This window comes from Ranitomeya variabilis, chromosome 4 (genome assembly GCF_051348905.1).
Source record: "Ranitomeya variabilis isolate aRanVar5 chromosome 4, aRanVar5.hap1, whole genome shotgun sequence".
Classification (NCBI taxonomy): domain Eukaryota; kingdom Metazoa; phylum Chordata; class Amphibia; order Anura; family Dendrobatidae; genus Ranitomeya; species Ranitomeya variabilis.
In genome coordinates, this window is record NC_135235.1 from 334,154,994 (window position 1) to 334,175,568 (window position 20,575).

The 20,575-nt window shown below is 45.8% G+C and overlaps 1 protein-coding gene across 2 annotated transcripts in view; it reads left to right on the top strand.

The window, feature by feature from the left end:
• Positions 1–20,575, top strand: part of LOC143764710 (NXPE family member 1-like) — a 245,818-nt gene that overhangs the window by 174,320 nt on the left and 50,923 nt on the right. For both annotated transcript variants that reach the window (XM_077250565.1, XM_077250566.1), the window contains one exon: positions 17,745–17,809. In XM_077250565.1, the coding sequence (XP_077106680.1) occupies positions 17,745–17,809 (65 nt within the window). The remainder of the gene's footprint in view (positions 1–17,744; positions 17,810–20,575) is intronic.

Consider the following 20,575-nt stretch of genomic DNA (forward strand, 5'->3'; position numbering starts at 1 on the left):
CCCCTCAATTCTAACTTCAACACTAACCCCAACACACCCCTAACCCTAATCCCAACTGTAGCCATAACCCTAATCACAACCCTAACCCCAACACACCCCTAACCACAACCGTAACCCTAATCCCAACCCTAACCCTAACCACAACTGTAACCCCAACACACCCCTAACCCTATCTGTAACCCTAACCACAAGCCTAATCTTAACCCTATTTCCAACCCTAGACCTAATTCCAACCCTAAGGCTATGTGCCCACATTGCGGATTCGTGTGAGATTTTTCCGCACGATTTTTGAAAAATCTGCAGGTAAAAAGGCACTGCGTTTTACCTGCGGATTTACAGCAGATTTCCAGTGTTTTTTTGTGCGGATTTCACCTGCGGATTCCTATTGAGGAATTGACATGCTGCGGAAAATACAACGCAGCGTTTCCGCACAGTATTTTCCGCACCATGGGCACAGCGGATTTGGTTTTCCATAGGTGTACATGGTACTGTAAACCTGATGGAAAACTGCTACGAATTCATCCGCGGCCAATCCGCTGCGGATCCGCAGCCAAATCTGCACTGTGTGCACATACCCTACCCCTAACCCTACCCCTAGTTCTAACCATAACCCTAGTGGAAAAAGAAAAAAAAAATTCTTTTTTTTATTATTGTCCCTACCTATGGGGGTGATAAAGGGGGGGGGGGGGTCATTTACTATTTTTTTTATTTTGATCACTGTGATAGGTTATATCACAGTGATCAAACTATACCTGGAACTAATCTGCTGGCCGGCAGATTCGGCGGGCGCACTACGCATGCGCCCGCCATTTTGGAAGATGGCGGCACCTATGGAGAAGACGGACGGACACCGGGAGGCCCGGTAAGTATGAGGGGGGGGGATCTGAGCATGGGGGGTGGATCGGAGGACGGGGGGGTGGGATCGGAGCACCGGGGGAGCGGGCAGGAGGACGGGGGGAGCAGACAGGATGACGGAAGGGAGCGGAGCACCGGATGGAGGACCGGGGAGGAGATCGGTGGTGGTGGTGGGGGGGTACATAAGTGTTTCCAGCCATGGCCAATGATATTGCAGCATCGGCCATGGCTGGATTGTAATATTTCACCAGTTTTTTAGGTGAAATATTACAAATCGCTCTGATTGGCTGTTGAAAGTGAAACTGCCAATCAGAGCGATCGTAGATCGTAGATCGTAGTGAAGCCACCCCCCCAGGCTGTAGTACCACTCCCCCTGTCCCTGCAGATCGGGAGAAATTAACCCTTTCACCCGATCTGCAGGGACGCGATCATTCCATGACGCCACATAGGCATCACAGGTCGGATTGGCACCGACTTTCATGACGCCTACGTGGCGTCACAGGTCGGGAAGGGGTTAAATTAGAGAGTCAAATCATTCAAAATAGATAATAAACAACATTACCCACATGTCTCCTGTACATTAGCACAATTTTGGAAACATAATTTTTTTGTTAGGAAGTTATAAGGGTTAAAATTTGACCAGCGATTTCTCATTTCTACAACAAAAATTTGCAAAACCGTTTTTTTTAGGGACCTCCTCACACTTGAAGTGACTTTGAGGGGTCTATATGACAGAAAATGCCCAAAAGTGACACCATTCTAAAAACTCCACCCCTCAAGGTTCTCAAAACCACATTCAAAAAGTTTATTAACCCTTCAGGTGCTTCACAGGAATTTTTGGAATGTTTAAAAAAAAATGAACATTTAACTTTTTTCACAACATTTTTACTTCAGATCCAATTAGTTTTATTTTACCAAAGGTAACAGGAGAAATTAGACCACAACAGTCGTTGTACTATTTGTCCTGAGTACGCTGATACTCTGTGTGTGGGGGTAAACCACTGTTTGGGTGCATGGCAGAGCTCGGAAGGGAAGGAGTGCCGTTTGACTTTTCAATGCAAAATTGGCTGTAATTGAGATCGGACACCATGTCGCGTTTGGAGAGCCCCTGATGTGCCTAAACAGTGGAAACCCCCCACAAGTGACCCAATTTGGGAAAAAAGACTCCCTAAGGAACTTATCTAGATGTGTGGTGAGCACTTTTAACCCCCAATTGTTTCACTAAAGTTTAGAATGTAGAGCCGTGAAAATTAAAAAAATCATTTTTTCTTTCCACAAAATGATCTTTTAGCCCACAATTTTTTTTCCCAAGGGTAACAGGAGAAATTGGACCACAAAAGTTGTCCAATTTCTCCTGAATACGCAGATACCCCATATGTGGGGGGGAACCACTGTTTGGGCGCACGGCAGAGCTCGGAAGGGAAGGAGTGCTTTTTGGAATGCAGACTTAGATGGATTGGTCTGCAGGCATCACGTTGCATTTGCAGAGCCCCTGATGTACCCAAACAGTAGAAACCCCCCACAAGTGACCCCGTATTGGAAACTAGACCCCCCAAGTAACTTATTTAGATGTGTTGTGAGAACTTTGAACCCCCAAGTGTTTCGCTAAAGTTTATAACGCAGAGCCGTGAAAATAAAAAATATTTTTTTGCCACAAAAATGATATTTTTGCCCCCAAATTTTTACTTTCCCAAGGGTAACAGGACAAAATGGACCCCAAAAGTTGTCCAATTTGTCCTGAGTACGCTGATACCCCGTATGTGGGGGGGAACCACTGTTTGGGCGCACGGCAGAGCTCGGAAGAGAAGGAGCACTGTTTTAGTTTTTCAACGCAGAATTGGCTGGAATTGAGATCGGACGCCATGTCGCGTTTGGAGAGCCCCTGATGTGCCTAAACGGTGGAAACCCCCCAATTCTAACTGAAACCCAAACCCAAACACACCCCTAACCCTAATCCCAACCATAACCCTAACCACACCCCTAACCCTAATCCCAACCGTAAATGTAATCCAAACCCTAACTTTAGCCCCAACAACAACTTTAGCCCTAACCCTAGCCATAGCCCTAACCCTAACCCTAGCCATAGCCCTAACCCTACTGGGAAAATGGAAATAAATACATTTTTTAAATTTTACTATTTTTCCCTAATTAAGGGGGTGATGAGGGGGGGGGGGGGTGATTCACTTTTATAGCTTTTTTTGGCGGATTTTTATGATTGACAGCCGTCACACACTAAAAGACGCTTTTTATTGCAAAAAATAGTTTTTGCATCACCACATTTTGAGAGCTATAATTTATCCATATTTTGGCCCACAGAGTCATGTGAGGTCTTGTTTTTTGTGGGACGAGTTGACGTTTTCAGCGGTACCATGTTTATTTATATCCGTCTTTCTGATCGCGTGTTATTCCACTTTTTGTTTGCCGGTATGAAAATAAAGCGTTGTTTTTTTTTGCCTTTTTATTTTTTTTTTTGCGGTGTTCACTGAAAGGATTAACTAGTGGAATAGTTTCATAGAGCGGGTCATTACAGACGCGGCAATACCAAATGTGAACTTTTTTATTTTTATTTACATAAATAAATTGATTTATTGGGAATATTTTTTTCTTTATTTGGGGATTTTTTTTTTTTTTTGGCTTTCTAACATTGTCCCGGGGTAGGACATCACTATATTAGTGTTCTGTCTCCGCCATCTAATGTGTTACCTCCGATTATCTGTTTGCATAATTTGCAGTTTCTCAGCCAGTATACAGGGCTTGATATATTCATACCTTTATTTGTAGTGCTTTGGCTCCCTCTAGCGGTCAGAGATATGTTGACTGTTCTATTTTTCTGTTATGTATTTTTTATGTCTGATTCTCCCTTGCAATGCATTATGGTAGCTCAGCCTACATTTCCCTCCATTATCCTTTCACTTCCAGTTTGCTCTCCAGGAAAGACGCTTGCACTTCATCCCCCTTGCAATTGCATTGCCGGTATGTCTTTATGCTCTCTGTAGATATTTCTGCTCTATATTAGCCTAGCTTAACCAGTTGCTCTCCTAGTTCAGTTACTAGCCTTCTAAATGTAATGCATAACGTTTATCATGTGTAGTATGTATTTGTTCTATACCATGTACTGATTCCATGTATATCATTGTTCACAGTTTCACCGCATCAATATACCACTATGTTTAATAAAGCACAGACTCAACCACAGTCTCTTTATTGGACCCGGTATAGCGGTTTAGCTGACTGGATAGCTACAATGAGCCTGCCTCATTTAGTGAGGACAGAACAGTGAAACGGCAGCCATCCATCTAGTGGGATTCAAGTCACTGACTACAGAGAGACCAAATACAGCTACAGCAATCTCTGCACAGCCAAGCACTTTCCCAAGACACCATGTCTCACAAATCGCATAGAACAAGATCTGTTACTTCCGTCTCCTCAAAGACAACATCCATCAGCAGCGCGGTCGCCATTGCCCGTGCAAATGCTGAAGCGGCCAAAATACGAGCGAGCTTTGCTGACCAAGAGATGCAACTTAAATTAGAAAAGGCACGCCTAGATGACGAAGAGAGAAGGTCACGCTTAGAGAGCCGACCAAGAGAGAAGGATGCAGTTAGAAAAGGCACGCGTGGATGCCGCCTTAGAAAGCCTAGCAGCAAAAAGGGAAGCTGCCGCAGCCCTCGCTGAAGCGGAAATCGCTAGAAGCCGCGCAAAGTCCCAAGCTGCATAGCCAAAGCAGTACGTCGAGTCTGGAGTTTCCACTACAAGACTCACCACAACGCACATCTCAGTATGTTAATGAACTTCCTGATCCAAACTATAACCCTGAATCAGTACCAAAACAAGAATACGACGTCTCCAGCGAAGTGAGCGAGAGTCATCACGAGGCTCAGCTCCAGGACAGAAACAAACTCGAAAACGTGAGACAAAACAACTCTGCAAATGACTACCTTGCCCCTCACCAGGTAACCAATGTGGATCACCCTGCTGACACACCATACGTCAGACCGAAGCAATACGACACCGGCTGGCGCCACCCTGAGGACACTAACAGGTATGAACGCACCTCACATCACTATCAGGACGATCCATCACCAGTGTACTCCACTGACAACTGGTTCACAACAGAATTTGCCAAGTTCTTCACACGACGTGAACTGGTTGCCAAGGGACTCATGAAATTCACTGACCAAGCTGAAGGTTACAGAGCTTGGAAAGCTTCCTTCCAAAATGTCATTAGAGACTTGGGGCTACAACACAGGGAAGAGATAGACCTGTTAGTCAAATACCTGGGAGAAGAGTCAGTCAAACACGCAGTAAGGATCAGAGACATTAATATAAACCGCCCTGAGACTGGCCTCAAAGAGATCTGGAAGAGGATGGATGAGTGTTACGGCTCAGCAGAAGTAATAGAAAAGGCCTTGTTCAAAAGAATCGATGACTTCCCTAAAATTTCTAACAAAGGTCTCCAGAAACTTAGAGAGCTAAGCGACCTATTAAAGGAAGTCCAAGTTGCCAAATACGAGGACGACCTACAGGGACTTGCATTTCTCGACACAGCCAGAGGTGTTAACCCTATAGTCCAGAAGTTGCCCTACAATCTACAGGAGAGGTGGCTCACACATGGTTCCACGTACAAATACAAACACAGTGTTCCATTTCCTCCCTTCTCCGTTTTTGTAGACTTTATACACCAACAAGCGAGAATTAGAAACGATCCCAGCTTTGACTTTGCGATGCCATATGCCACACCGTCACCACCTGCAAATCCACGCAGAACATCTGTGGCAGTACACAAGACTTATGTTTCTTCTCCAGGTTCTAATTACAGGTCTGCTGGCTGCTCCCAATCAGAGACAAAGGTGCAGGACCCTGACAAGCAGTGCCCACTTCATCAGAAGCCTCATCCTCTCCTGAAATGCAGAGCCTTCAGAGGAAAATCTATGCCAGACCGCAGAAGCTGCCTGAAAGAGAACGGTATCTGCTACAAGTGCTGCTCGTCCACAACTCATCTCGCCAAGGATTGCAAGGTCAGTGTAAAATGCACAGAATGTGGCACCACAGACCATAACACTGCTCTACACCCTGGCCCGGCTCCATGGAGTGCACAAAACACGCCAGCTGACAGTGAGCATGGCGGGGAGGAAAGGAACACTGATACAGCTACGCCAGAGATCACTTCACAATGTACCGAGGTCTGCAAAGGGACAATAGACAGTAGGTCCTGTTCAAAAATATGCCTTGTCAGAGTATACCCAAAACGCCATAGAGACCAGGCTGTAAGACTGTATGCTATCTTGGATGATCAAAGTAATCGATCCTTGGCAAGATCAGCATTCTTTGACCTATTCAACATGAAAGGGCCAAGCACTCCCTACTCATTAAAGACGTGTGCAGGTACTGTGACAACAGCAGGCAGGAAAGCTACTGACTACCAAATCGAGTCATTAGACGGACAATTCTGCCTACCGCTACCTACGATCATCGAATGTAACCAGATCCCAGACAACAGATCTGAAATCCCTACGCCAGATGTAGCAATCCATCACGCTCACTTAAAGCGAATAGCACACCTTATACCAGAACTCGACCATCAGGCCCAGATAATTCTGCTGTTGGGGAGAGATATCCTGCAGGTTCATAAAGTGAGACGTCATATCAATGGACTCCACAATGCTCCCTATGCCCAAAAGCTAGACCTAGGATGGGTCATAATTGGCAACGTATGCTTGGGACGCATGCACGCCCCATTTTCTGTGACAAGCATGCTGACAAATACATTGGAGAAAGGACGACCATCTCTGTTTCAACCTTGTAACAATGAGTTCCATGTCAGGGAACTGCCACACAGCATCCAACTGCCCAATCATTTAATAGACTTTACTCACGACAGCAGTATAGTGTCGGGAAGCTATGAGGATCAGTTAGGGTGCACAGTCTTCCAGAGAACTAAGCAGGACAACCAAGTGGCAATGTCGGTAGAGGACAAGTTGTTCTTAGAGGTAATGGACAAGGGACTCGTTAAAGATGAGACCAACAGCTGGGTCGCACCTCTTCCCTTCAAAACCCACAGACCACGTCTACCGAACAACAGAAATCAGGCATTACAACGTTTCTCCTCTCTCAAGCGTAATCTGCAAAAGAAACCAGAGATGAAAGATCACCTTTTCTCCTTCATGTCAAAGATTTTCGAAAACTGTCACGCAGAACTAGCTCCCACTCTCAAAGACTCTGAAGAATGCTGGTTTCTACCCATGTTCGGAGTATACCACCCTAAAAAACCAGGCCAGATCAGAGTCGTGTTCGATTCCAGTGCCAAATTCAATGATGTCTCCCTGAATGACGTTCTACTGACAGGACCAGATCTCAATAACAAACTGCTGGGAGTACTTATGCGCTTCCGTAAGGATTCCATTGCCTTCATCGCTGACATCCAGCAAATGTTCCATTGTTTCCTTGTGAGAGAGAGACAGGAACTTCCTAAGATTCTTCTGGTACAGAGACAATGATCCCTATAAAGAAGTCACAGAGTATCGCATGAGAGTGCACATCTTTGGCATCAGTCCTTTCCCTGCAGTCGCCATTTATGGACTCAAAAGGTCGGCTCAGGAAGGAGAAGCAGAATACGGAGCAGATGTCAGACAATTCATAGAAAAGGACTTTTATGTCGACGACTGTCTAAAAGCCATGCCTTCAAATGAGACTGCCATCAGTCTTCTCAGGAGAGCCCAGGACATGCTTGCCTGCTCGAACCTTAGGCTTCATAAAATAGCCTCAAACAGCCAAGAACTCATGGAAGCATTCCCTTCTCAGGACCTATGTAATGGTCTCAGACCTGGACCTGGGGTCAGACCCCGCACCAATGCAACGCAGCCTTGGGCTTCTCTGGAATCTACAGTCAGACACTTTCACCTTTCAGGTCAGCCAGGAAGAAAGGCCTTTCACTCGCAGAGGCGTCCTGTCTACCATCAACAGTCTGTACGATCCCTTGGGCTTCGCAGCTCCTGTTAATATACAAGGCAAGGACCTACTAAGAGACTTAACTAGGGAAACATCTGACTGGGATGCACCTCTGCCACCTGATAAGAGGATCCAGTGGGAAGAGTGGAAGAACTCGTTAGCGGCACTCTCCAGCCTGAATGTGCCAAGACCATACGCCCCTGTGCAATCTACGGAGATACAGAGCCAAAGACTGTACGTATTTGCAGATGCTTCCGTCAAAGCAATTGCTGCTGTTGCCTACCTCAAAACTGTAGACTCCAAATGTCAGTGCCACATTGGTTTCATTATGGGAAAGGCCAAACTCGCACCACAACCAGCGCACACTATACCCAGGTTAGAGCTTTGTGCCGCAGTCCTAGCCGTTGAGTTAGCAGAGTTCATCACATCCGAAATGGATATCGACCTGACACAGGCCAAGTTCTACTCAGACAGCAAAGTAGTCTTGGGATATATCCACAACGAAACCAGGCGATTCTACGTTTATGTCAATAACAGAGTGCTACGAATCAGGAGAGCAGTTCATCCAAAGCAGTGGCATTACATACCCACGGACCAGAATCCCGCAGATCATGCAACTAGAGCAGTTGACGCAAGTCGACTAGGAAGCACAACGTGGCTCTCAGGACCAAAACTATTGTACGTTGAGGAATGTTTTCCAGACACCTTTGAACTAGTAGGAGAGGACTCAGATGCTGAAATCCGCCCTCAGGTGTCTACACTTCATACAATGACCTCTGTTATCCAGCTTGGATCTTGCAGGTTTGACAGATTCTCAAGTTGGAAGTCACTTACTCGAGCCATTACCTGCTTGACTCATATAGCTCGCTCATTCAGGACCACCAGAACTTGTGGCACAGAAAAATGTAAAGGTTGGCATCTTTGTAAAGATACATATGTTACCTCTGACTTAGAGTTCTCTAGAAATCACATCATCCTCACTGTTCAAAGAGAAACCTACTTTGCAGAAATCCAATGTCTCATTAACAAAGCTCCAATACCAGTGAGCAGCGTATTGAGAAAACTCGACCCATTCATCGACAACAGTGGCCTACTAAGAGTAGGAGGCCGACTCAAAGAAGCTGAGATGGAGTTTGTGGAGAAATTCCCTCTTATACTTCCTGGAAAATGTCATGTTGCCTACCTAATCGTACAACATTACCACAATCTGGTCAAGCGCCAATGGAGACAGGTACAAAGTCTTGCAAATACTTTCTGTAGACAATATTTGTCTACCCTGCAGCCACGTACGAAGTGGCAATCTACTAAACCTAATCAGAACGTAGGTGACCTTGTTCTTGTGAAAGACTGTCAAATTCACCGGAACCAGTGGCCACTTGGTCTAGTTACCGCAACGTTCCCGAGCAAGGACGGCAACGTCCGCAAAGTTGAACTAAGGATGACCAAATGGAATGAACCTAAGACATTTCCAAGACCGGTATCTGAACTGGTCCTATTGTTGCCTTCGGAAGAAAGGAGTAGTGACATCCGTTGATGTCAGACGGGAAGTGTTCTGTCTCCGCCATCTAATTTGTTACCTCCGATTATCTGTTTGCATAATTTGGAGTTTCTCAGCCAGTATACAGGACTTGATATATTCATACCTTTATTTGTAGTGCTTTGGCTCCCTCTAGCGGTCAGAGATATGTTGACTGTTCTATTTTTCTGTTATGTATTTTTTTGTGTCTGATTCTCCCTTGCAATGCATTATGGTAGCTCAGCCTACATTTCCCTCCATTATCCTTTCACTTCCAGTTTGCTCTCCAGGAAAGACGCTTGCACTTCATCCCCCTTGCGATTGCATTGCCGGTATGTCTTTATGCTCTCTGTAGATATTTCTGCTCTATATTAGCCTAGCTTAACCAGTTGCTCTCCTAGTTCAGTTACTAGCCTTCTAAATGTAATGCATAACGTTTATCATGTGTAGTATGTATTTGTTCTATACCATGTACTGATTCCATGTATATCATTGTTCACAGTTTCACCGCATCAATATACCACTACGTTTAATAAAGCACAGACTCAACCACAGTCTCCTTATTGGACCCGGTATAGCGGTTTAGCTGACTGGATAGCTACAATGAGCCTGCCTCATTTAGTGAGGACAGAACAATTAGATCAGATCGCTGATCTGACACTGTGCATAGCACTGTGTCAGATCAGCGATCAGACAGGCAGTGCAGGAGGCTTTCCGGCACCTGCTCGGAGCAGGCCCCGGCTAGCCACCTCACTTCATAACCCGGAAGGAGTCCCGTGGCCATCTTGGATCCGGGGACTCCTTCCGGATCACCGAAACAACGCGATCGCATCGTGTTGTTCCGGTGGAGAGCGCAGGGAGACCCCCGTCCCTGCGCAATGCCCCTCTGTCGCTGTCACTATTGGCAGCGGCATCAGAGGGGTTAAATGCCCACGATCGGCGCTAGCGCTGATAGTAGGCATTGATGTGAGGTGTCAGCTGTCATATACAGCTGACACCCGCACGCGATCGCCGCGGCGCTCACTGTGAGACCGCGCGATCGTGCCGCCGTACTAGTACTGCGGTTTGCGGGAACTCAGTTCCCGCAGAGCAGTACTAGTACGCCGCATGTCAGGAAGGGGTTAAGCAAAAATTTTCCCATTGAAATTAATGGCGATCTTTCCATGACCCTCAACTGACATGAATTGAAGCCACAGTGCAGTTGCACTGACCTAACAAAGATGGCAGCTATGCAAATGTACGGTGTCCATTTTAGGGCATGATCATTTATCAAAGTCAAAGATCAGAAAAATGTTACTCTGACTCGTGACTACCGAGGGGCCGAATGTGCCAATATGGCTACCAAGTGGCCAATGTGGCTACCAAGAGGCCGAAGTGGCTACTGAGGTGCCGAATGTGCCAAAGTGGATGCCAAGTGGTCAAAATGGCTACCAAGTGGCCAAAGTGGCTACCGAGGTGCCGAATGTGCTAAAGTGGCTACCAAGTGGCCAAAGTTGCTACCGAGGTGCCGAATGTGCTAATGTGGCTATCCAGTGGCTAAAGTGACTACCGAGATGCCGAATGTGCCAAAGTGGCTACCAAGTGGAAAAAGTGGCTATCAAGGTGCCAAAGTGGCTACCAAGTGGCCAAAGTGGCTACCGAGGTGCCAAAGGTGCTAATGTGGCTACCAAGTGGCCAAAGTGACTACCAAGGTGCCGAATATGCCAATATGGCTACAAAGTGGCCAAAGTGGCTACCGAGGTGCCGAATGTGCCAATGTGGCTACCAAGTGGACGAAGTGGCTACCGAGGTGCCGAATGTGCCAAAGTGGCTACCAAGTGGCCAAAGTGGCTACCGAGGTGCCGAATGTGCTAAAGTGGCTACCAAGTGGACGAAGTGGCTACCGAGGTGCTCAATGTGCCAAAGTGGCTACCAAGTGGCCAAAGTGGCTACTAAGGTGCCGAATGTGCCAAAGTGGCTACCAAGTGGAAAAAGTGGCTATCAAGGTGCCAAATGTGCCAAAGTGGCTACCAAGTTGCCGAATATGCCAATGTGGCTACCAAGTGGTCAAAGTGGCTACCAAGGTGCCGAATATGCCAATGTGGCTACCAAGTGGCCAAAGTGGCTACCAAGGTGCCGAATATGCCAATGTGGCTACCAAGTGGCAATAGTGGCTACCGAGGTGCTGAATGTGCCAATGTGGCTACCAAGTGGACGAAGTGGCTACCGAGGTGCTGAATGTGCCAATGTGGCTACCAAGTGGCCAAAGTGGCTACCGAGTTGCCGAATATTGCAATGTGGCTACCAAGTGGCAATAGTGGCTACCGAGGTGCTGAATGTGCTAATGTGGCTATCCAGTGGCTAAAGTGACTACCGAGATGCCGAATGTGCCAAAGTGGCTACCAAGTGGAAAAAGTGGCTATCAAGTTGCCAAATGTGCCAAAGTGGCTACCGAGGTGCCAAATGTGCTAATGTGGCTACCGAGGTGGTGAATGTGCCAAAGTGGCTACCAAGTGGCCAAAATGGCTACCAAGTGGCCAAATGTGCCAAAGTGGCCAAAGTGGCTACAAAGGTGTCGGATGTGTCAAAGTGGCTACCAAGTGGCCGAAGTGGCTACCAATTGGCCGAAGTGTCTACCGAGGTGTCAAATATGCCAAAGTGGCTACCAAGTGGCCAAAGTGGCTACCGAGGTGCCGAATATGCCAAAGTGACTACCGAGGTGGTGAATGTGCCAAAGTGGCTACCAAGTGGCCAAAGTGGCTACGGAAGTGCAGAATGTGCCAAAGTGGCTACCAAGTGGCCAAAATGGCTACCAAGTGGCCAAATGTGCCAAAGTGGCCAAAGTGGCTACAAAGGTGCCGGATGTGTCAAAGTGGCTACCAATTGGCCAAAGTGTCTACCGAGGTGTCAAATATGCCAAAGTGGCTATCAAGTGGCCAAAGTGGCTACCGAGGTGTCAAATGTGCCAAAGTGGCTACCGAGGTGCCGAATATGCCAATTTGGCTACCAAGTGGCCAAAGTGGCTACCGAGGTGCCGAATGTGCCAAAGTGGCTACTGAGGTGCCGAATGTGCTAAAGTGGCTACCAAGTGGCCAAAGTGGCTACCGAGGTGCCAAATGTGCAAATGTGGCTACCAAGTGGCCAAAGTGACTACCGAGGTGGTGAATATGCCAAAGTGGCTACCAAGTGGCCAAAATGGCTACCAAGTGGCCAAATGTGCCAAAGTGGCTACAAAGGTGCTGGATGTGCCAAAGTGGCTACCAAGTGGCCAAAGTGGCTACCGAGGTGCCGAATATGCCAAAGTGGCTACCAAGTGGCTACCGAGGTGCCGAATGTGCCAATGTGGCTACCAAGTGGCCAAAGTGGCTACACCTGCACCCAATATTATATGATGGTGACATCACTCCCATTGGCTGCATATACAACCCATCCCAAGTTGTGCCATCGCTATACACAACATTTATATTCTAACTTTACTTTCGTACAGTCGACACCTGATACACTGCTGTAAAACTGGCAGTGCTGTTCAAGCACCAAGTATTTCCTTCAGGAAATGCCCATCTAGTCATTATTATTAATATTATATATATATACTCACGTACATACACACATATACAGGACATACACACACATATACTAATATTTTATGATATCAGGTGTTCAGCCTTGGAGGAGGTCTGCCACATAGTTCATAGTTCTTGTAGAAATGACTGCAAAACCCACTGTGAGGGATGGGGACACAGCAGACAGCACTGATTTCAGTTTCCTGCTCTTGCTTGCTGTCCTGTGCTATGAGCTCTCATCTCCCACCATCTACTTTGTGAGGAGATGCTGCTGGGAAGGGAAAAGTGCAGGAGGCAGAGGACCCACTGTAAGGCCGGGGTCACACATGCAAGTTTTACTGACGTAAGAGCGCAGAAACTACATCCGTAAAACTCGCATAACATACGGCACAATTATTCTCAATGAGGCTGCTCCTATTAGGCTGGAGTCACACTTGGCGTAAGACAATATGCCACGTATTATACGTCCGTACTACGGCCGTAATACGGAGAAATGTTCCCAAAATATTGATCCGTAGTCAGGGTGTGTCAGCGTATTTTGCGCATGGCATCCTCCGTATGTAATCCGTATGGCATCCGTACTGCGAGATTTTCGCGCAGGCTTGCAAAACTGACATCTAATGGATTTATGTGCTCAAATGTTAGGGAAAACACATATATATTCTGTATTTAGATTTCATTCAGCGCGATATCTGTGAAAAGCCGGTAATTCAATTGCCGGCTTTTCATTTCTCCTGCACAAACCCGACAGGATATGAGACATGGTTTACATACAGTAAACCATCTCATATCCCCTTTTTTTTGGCATATTCCACACTACTAATGTTAGTAGTGTGTATGTGCAAAATTTCAGCGCTGTAGCTGCTGAAATAAAGGGTTAAATGGCGGAAAAAATTGGCGTGGGCTCCCGCGCAATTTTCTCCGCCAGAATGGTAAAGCCAGTGACTGACGGCAGATATTAATAGCCAGGAGAGGGTCCATGGTTATTGCCCCCCCCCTGGCTACAAACATCTGCCCCCAGCCACCCCAGAAAAGGCACATCTGGAAGATGCGCCTATTCTGGCACTTGGCCACTCTCTTCCCACTCCCTGTAGCGGTGGGATATGGGGTAATGAAGGGTTAATGCCACCACCTTGCTATTGTAAGGTGACATTAAGCCAGATTAATAATGGAGAGGCGTCAATTATGACACCTATCCATTATTAATCCAATTGTTTGAAAGGGTTAAAAAACACACACACACACACACACACACACACACACACACACACACACACATGATTTAAAAGTATTTTAATGAAATAAACACAGCGGTTGTTGTAATAATTTATTGTTCTCAATCCATTTCCAGGCCCTCGCTTGGCAAAATAATAAACGCACAAGATACATACCTTCTGCTGAAACGTCACGTCCCACGAAGTAATCCATCTGAAGGGGTTAATTAATATTACAGGCACGAGCTGCGATAAACCACTCGCTCGTGTCTGTAATCCCCGGGTGCTGAAAGGAAAGCTGGATCTGTACTTACATTGAGTCGCGGTGAGGCGCCCTCTGGTGGATGTTCTCATGGACTGCAGCCTGGGAACTTTTTCCCACGCTCCAGGTCATATGAGGACATCCACCAGGGGGCGCATCACCGCGACTGAAGGAAATTTAGGTCAATGACCTACATTTCATTCATTCGCCGGGGGATTACAGACACGAGCGAGTGGTTTATCGCAGCTCGTGCCTGTAATATTAGTTAACCCCTTCAGATGGATTACATCGTGGGAAGTGATCGGACATCAGAAGGTATGTATCTTGTGCGTTTATTATTTTGCCAAGCGAGGGCCTGGAAATGGATTGAGAGAACAATAAATTACTACAACAACCGCTGTGTTTATTTCATTAAAATACTTTTAAATCATGTGTGTGTTTTTTAACCCTTTCAAACAATTGGATTAATAATGGATAGGTGTCATAATTGACGCCTCTCCATTATTAATCTGGCTTAATGTCACCTTACAATAGCAAGGTGGCATTAACCCTTCATTACCCCATATCCCACCGCTACAGGGAGTGGGAAGAGAGTGGCCAAGTGCCAGAATAGGCGCATATTCCAGATGTGCCTTTTCTGGGGTGGCTGGGGGCAGATGTTTGTAGCCAGGGGGGCCAATAACCATGGACCCTCTCCTGGCTATTAATATCTGCCGTCAGTCACTGGCTTTACCATTCTGGCAGAGAAAATTGCGCGGGAGCCCACGCCAATTTTTTCCGCCATTTAACCCTTTATTTCAGCAGCTACAGCGCTGAAATTTTGCACACACACACTACTAACAGTAGTGTGGAATATGCAAAAAAAAAAAGGGGATATGAGATGGTTTACTGTATGTAAACCATGTCTCATATCATGTCGGGTTTGTGCAGGAGAAATGAAAAGCCGGCAATTGAATTACCGGCTTTTCACAGATATCGCGCTGAATGAAATCTAAATACAGAATATACAGTTAGGTCCATATATATTTGGACAGAGACAACATTTTTCTCATTTTGGTTATAGACATTACCACAATGAATTTTAAACAAAACAATTCAGATGCAGTTGAAGTTCAGACTTTCAGCTTTCATTTGAGGGTATCCACATTAAAATTGGATGAAGGGTTTAGGAGTTTCAACTCCTTAACATGTGCCACCCTGTTTTTAAAGGGACCAAAAGTAATTGGACAGATTCAATAATTTTAAATAAAATGTTCATTTCTAGTACTTGGTTGAAAACCCTTTGTTGGCAATGACTGCCTGAAGTATTGAACTCATGGACATCACCAGACGCTGTGTTTCCTCCTTTTTGATGCTCTGCCAGGCCTTCACTGCGGTGGTTTTCAGTTGCTGTTTGTTTGTGGGCCTTTCTGTCTGAAGTTTAGTCTTTAACAAGTGAAATGCATGCTCAATTGGGTTGAGATCAGGTGACTGACTTGGCCATTCAAGAATATTCCACTTCTTTGCTTTAATAGACTCCTGGGTTGCTTTGGCTTTATGTTTTGGGTCATTGTCCATCTGTAGTATGAAACGACGACCAATCAGTTTTGCTGCATTTGGCTGGATCTGAGCACACAGTATGGCTCTGAATACCTCAGAATTCATTTGGCTGCTTCTGTCCTGTGTCACATCATCAATGAACACTAGTGACCCAGTGCCACTGGCAGCCATGCATGCCCAAGCCATCACACTGCCTCCGCCATGTTTTACAGATGATGTGGTATGCTTTGGATTATGAGCTGTACCAAGCCTTCGCCATACTTTTCTCTTTCCATCATTCTGGTAGAGGTTGATCTTGGTTTCATCTGTCCAAAGAATGTTCTTCCTGAACGGTGCTGGCTTTTTTAGATGTTTTTTAGCAAAGTCCAGTCTAGCCTTTTTATTCCTGACACTTATGAGTGGCTTGCACCGTGCAGTGAACCCTCTGTATTTACTTTCATGCAGTCTTCTCTTTATGATAGATTTGGATATTGATACGCCGACCTCCGGGAGAGTGTTGGTCACTTGGTTGGCTGTTGTGAAGGGGTTTCTCTTCACCATGGAGATTATTCTGCGATCACCCACCACTGTTGTCTTCCGTGGGCGCCCAGGTCTTTTTGCATTGATGAGATCACCAGTGCTTTCTTTCCTTCTCAGGATGTACCAAACTGTACATTTTGCCACTCCTAATATTGTAGCAATTTCTCGGATGGGTTTTTTCTCTGTTTTCACAGCTTAAGAATGGCTTGTTTCACCTTCATGGAGAGCACTTTTGACCGCATGTTTACTTCATAGGAAAACCTTCCAAATGCAAGCACCACACCTCAAATCAACTCCAGGCCTTTTATCTGCTTAGTTGAGAATGACATAATGAAGGGATTGCCCACACCTGTCCATGAAATAGCCTTGGAGTCAATTGTCCAATTACTTTTGGTCCCTTTAAAAAACAGGGTGGCACAGGTTAAGGAGCTGAAACGCCTAAACTCTTCATCCAATTTTAATATGGATACCCTCAAATGAAAGCTAAAAGTCTGAACTTCAACTGCATCTGAATTGTTTTGTTTAAAATTAAATTGTGGTAATGTCTATAACCAAAATGAGAAAAATGTTGTCTCTGTCCAAATATATATATGGACCTAACTGTATATGTATGTATATATATATATATATATATATATATATATATATATATATATATATATATATATATATATATATATATACACACACTGTATATATGTTTTCCCTAACATTTGAGCACATAAATCCATTAGATGTCGGTTTTGCAAGCCTGCGCGAAAATCTCGCAGTACGGATGCCATACGGATTACATACGGAGGATGCCATGCGCAAAATACGCTGAAACACCCTGACTACGGATCAATATTTTGGGAACATTTCTCCGTATTACGGACGTAGTACGGACGTATAATACGTGGCGTATTGTCTTACGCCAAGTGTGACTCCAGCCTAAGTCCTTCTGCTTTTCCTACACTATTCTCCTGTGTGCTGTGCGGCAGGGCTCCCTGTTGAGTGAGCACCATGCAGGAGGACAGACACAGTAGCCAATGAGTGCTCTCATCAGTTTGATAATGAAGCGCTCATTAGCCAGCGGACTCAGCCCTGGCTATCAGAAATTATTATGGGTGGGAGTGGACGGGATGAAGCAGCATCGGGCTTTTGAACTAAAGAGCCCCCTAGTGGATGCGTAGTCTTCTGCCATGAGCAGTATGCCCCTGCCTGCATGGGGCCCCCTTCACCTCTAGGCCCTGTTGCAGTTGCACAGGCGGTGCTTCCGCCCGATTTTGACACAGAACTAACCATGTTATTTCAATTCCTTCTAATTACTGGGAACATAAAGTAATACTTACTTTTTCATTTTTTTCAAGGTCTAATGTTGGAATTAGGATCTCAAGTGATTTTGACAGTATTAATGTAACACAGTGCAAGAACAGTAAGTAAAATTCTAGCAGTATTTAAAACTAATCAGCAAAATTTACAGTACAATCTGCATACAGATCTTTGATCTGTTGTTAAATCCACATCAGAACAACTGTGTAATCCTTTGTGAAAGGTTTCTTAAAATTATCATCATTAATATCAAGCCGGAAAACTTTTCATAAGGATTAAAAATGCATTCTGACAGATGTTCAAAGTAACCCAACCAGCCACAGCAAATCTATGAGATCTATGTATTAATAGATCATAGAAAATATGAAAAATCCTTGAAGTCCCTTATATCCTCGCCCTCCCTTTTTTTCGCTCTCTCATTTACAGTAAGGCTGCCGTCACACTAGGAGTATTTGGTCAGTATTTTGCATCAGTGTTTGTAAGCCAAAACCAGGACTGGGTGATAAATGCAGAAGTGGTGCATATGTTTCTATTATTGTTCCACTCCTGGTTTTGGCTTACAAATACGGAGGTAAAATACTGACCCAATACTGCTAGTGTGACGGCAGCCTAAGGGAACAAGAGCTGGCAATCTAGCTGACACTCTTGGAATAGACTGATGCAAGTAGAAAATTGAATGTGAACCAGCTTATTTAACCCCTTAACGACCAGAGGTATTTTGACATTTTCAAGTTTCATTTTTTGCTCCCCTTCTTCTCAGAGCCATAACTTTTTTATTTTTTGTCAAAATGGCCATGTGATGGCTTGCTTTTTGAGGGGTGAGTTGTACTTTTGAACAACACCATTAGTTTTAACATATGCACTGGAAAACGAGAAAAAAAATTCCAGTGCTTGTGAAATTGCAAACAAAGTGCAATCCCACAGTTGTTTTTTGTTTTACCATGTTCATTAACCCCTTCCCGACCTTTGACGCCACGTAGGCGTCATGAAAGTCGGTGCCAATCCGACCTGTGACGCCTATGTGGCGTCATGGAATGATCACGTCCCTGCAGATCAGGTGAAAGGGTTAACTCCAATTTCACGCGATCTGCAGGGACAGGGGGAGTGGTACTACAGCCCAGGAGGGTGGCTTCACCCCCCCGTGGCTACAATCGCTCTGATTGGCTGTTGAAAGTGAAACAGCCAATCAGAGCGATTTGTAATATTTCACTTTGAAAACTGGTGAAATATTACAATCCAGCCATGGCCAATGCTGCAATATCATCAGCCATGGCTGGAAACACTGGTCTGCACCCCCCCACCACCACCGATCTCCTCCCCAGTCCTCCATCCTGTGCTCTGCTCCCCTCCGTCGTCCTGTCCGCTCCCCCGTCCGCTCCCCCGTGCTCCGATCCCACCCCCCCTGCTCCGATCTCCCCCCCGTGCTCCGATCCCCCCCCCATACTTACCGAGCTTCCCGGTGTCCGTCCGTCTTCTCCACGGGTGCCGCCATCTTCCAAAATGGCGGGCGCATGCGCAGTGCGGCCGGCAGATTCGATCCAGCTACATTTTGATCACTGTGATAGAACTATCACAGTGATAGAACTATCACAGTGATAGAACTATCACAGTGATAGAACTATCACAGTGATCAAAATAAAAAAAAGTTAATGACCCCCCCCCCCCCCCCTTTATCACCCCCCATAGGTAGGGACAATAATAAAATAAATATCTTTTTTTCCACTAGGGTTAGGGGTAGGGTTAGGGTTAGCGTTAGAATTAGGCTATGTGCATATGGTGCAAATTTGGCTGCGGATCCGCAGAGGATTAGCCGCTGCCGATTTGTAGCAGTGTTCCATCAGGTTTACAGTACCATCCGCTGTGCCCATGGTGCGGAAAATACCGCGCGGAAATGCTGTGTTGTATTTTCCGCAGCATGTTAATTCTTTGTGCGGATTCCGCAGCGTTTTACACCTGTTCCTCAACAGGAATCCGCAGGTGAAATCCGCATAAAAAAACACTGGAAATCCGCGGTAAATGCACAGGTAAAAACGCAGTGCCTTTTACCTGCGGATTTTTCAAAAATGGTGCAGAAAAATCTCACACGAATCCGCAACGTGGGCACATAACCTTAGGGTTGGAATTAGGGCTAGGGTTGGAAATAGGGTTAAGAATAGGCTTGTCGTTAGGGGTGTGTTGGGGTTAAAGTTGTGGTTAGGGTTGGGGTTAGAATTAGGGTTGGGGTTGTGGTTAGGAGTGTGTTGGGGTTAGGGTTGTGATTAGGGTTATGGCTAGAGTTGGGATTAGGGTTAGGGGTGTGTTGGGGTTAGTGTTGGAGTTAGAATTGAGGGGTTTCCACTGTTTAGGCACATCAGGGGTCTCCAAACGCGACATGGCGCCACCATTGATTCCAGCCAATCTTGCGTTCAAAAAAGTCAAATGATGCTCCCTCCCTTCCGAGCCCTGACGTGCACCCAAACAGGGGTTTACCCCCACATATGGGGTACCAGCATACTCAGGACAAACTGGGCAACAACTATTGGCGTCCAATTTCTCCTGTTACCCTTGCGAAAATAAAAAATTGCTTGCTAATACATAATTTTTGAGGAAAGAAAATTGATTTTTTATTTTCACGGCTCTGCGTTATAAACTTCTGTGGAGCAATTGGGGGTTGAACGTGCTCACCACACATATAGATAAGTTCCTTGGGGGGGTCTAGTTTCCAAAATGGGGTCACTTGTGGGGGGTTTCTACTGTTTAGGCACATCAGGGGCTCCGCAAACGCAACGTGGCGCCCGTAGACTATTCCATCAAAGTCTGCATTTCAAAACGTCACTACTTCCTTTCCGAGCCCCGACGTGTGCCCAAGCAGTGGTTTACCCCCACATAC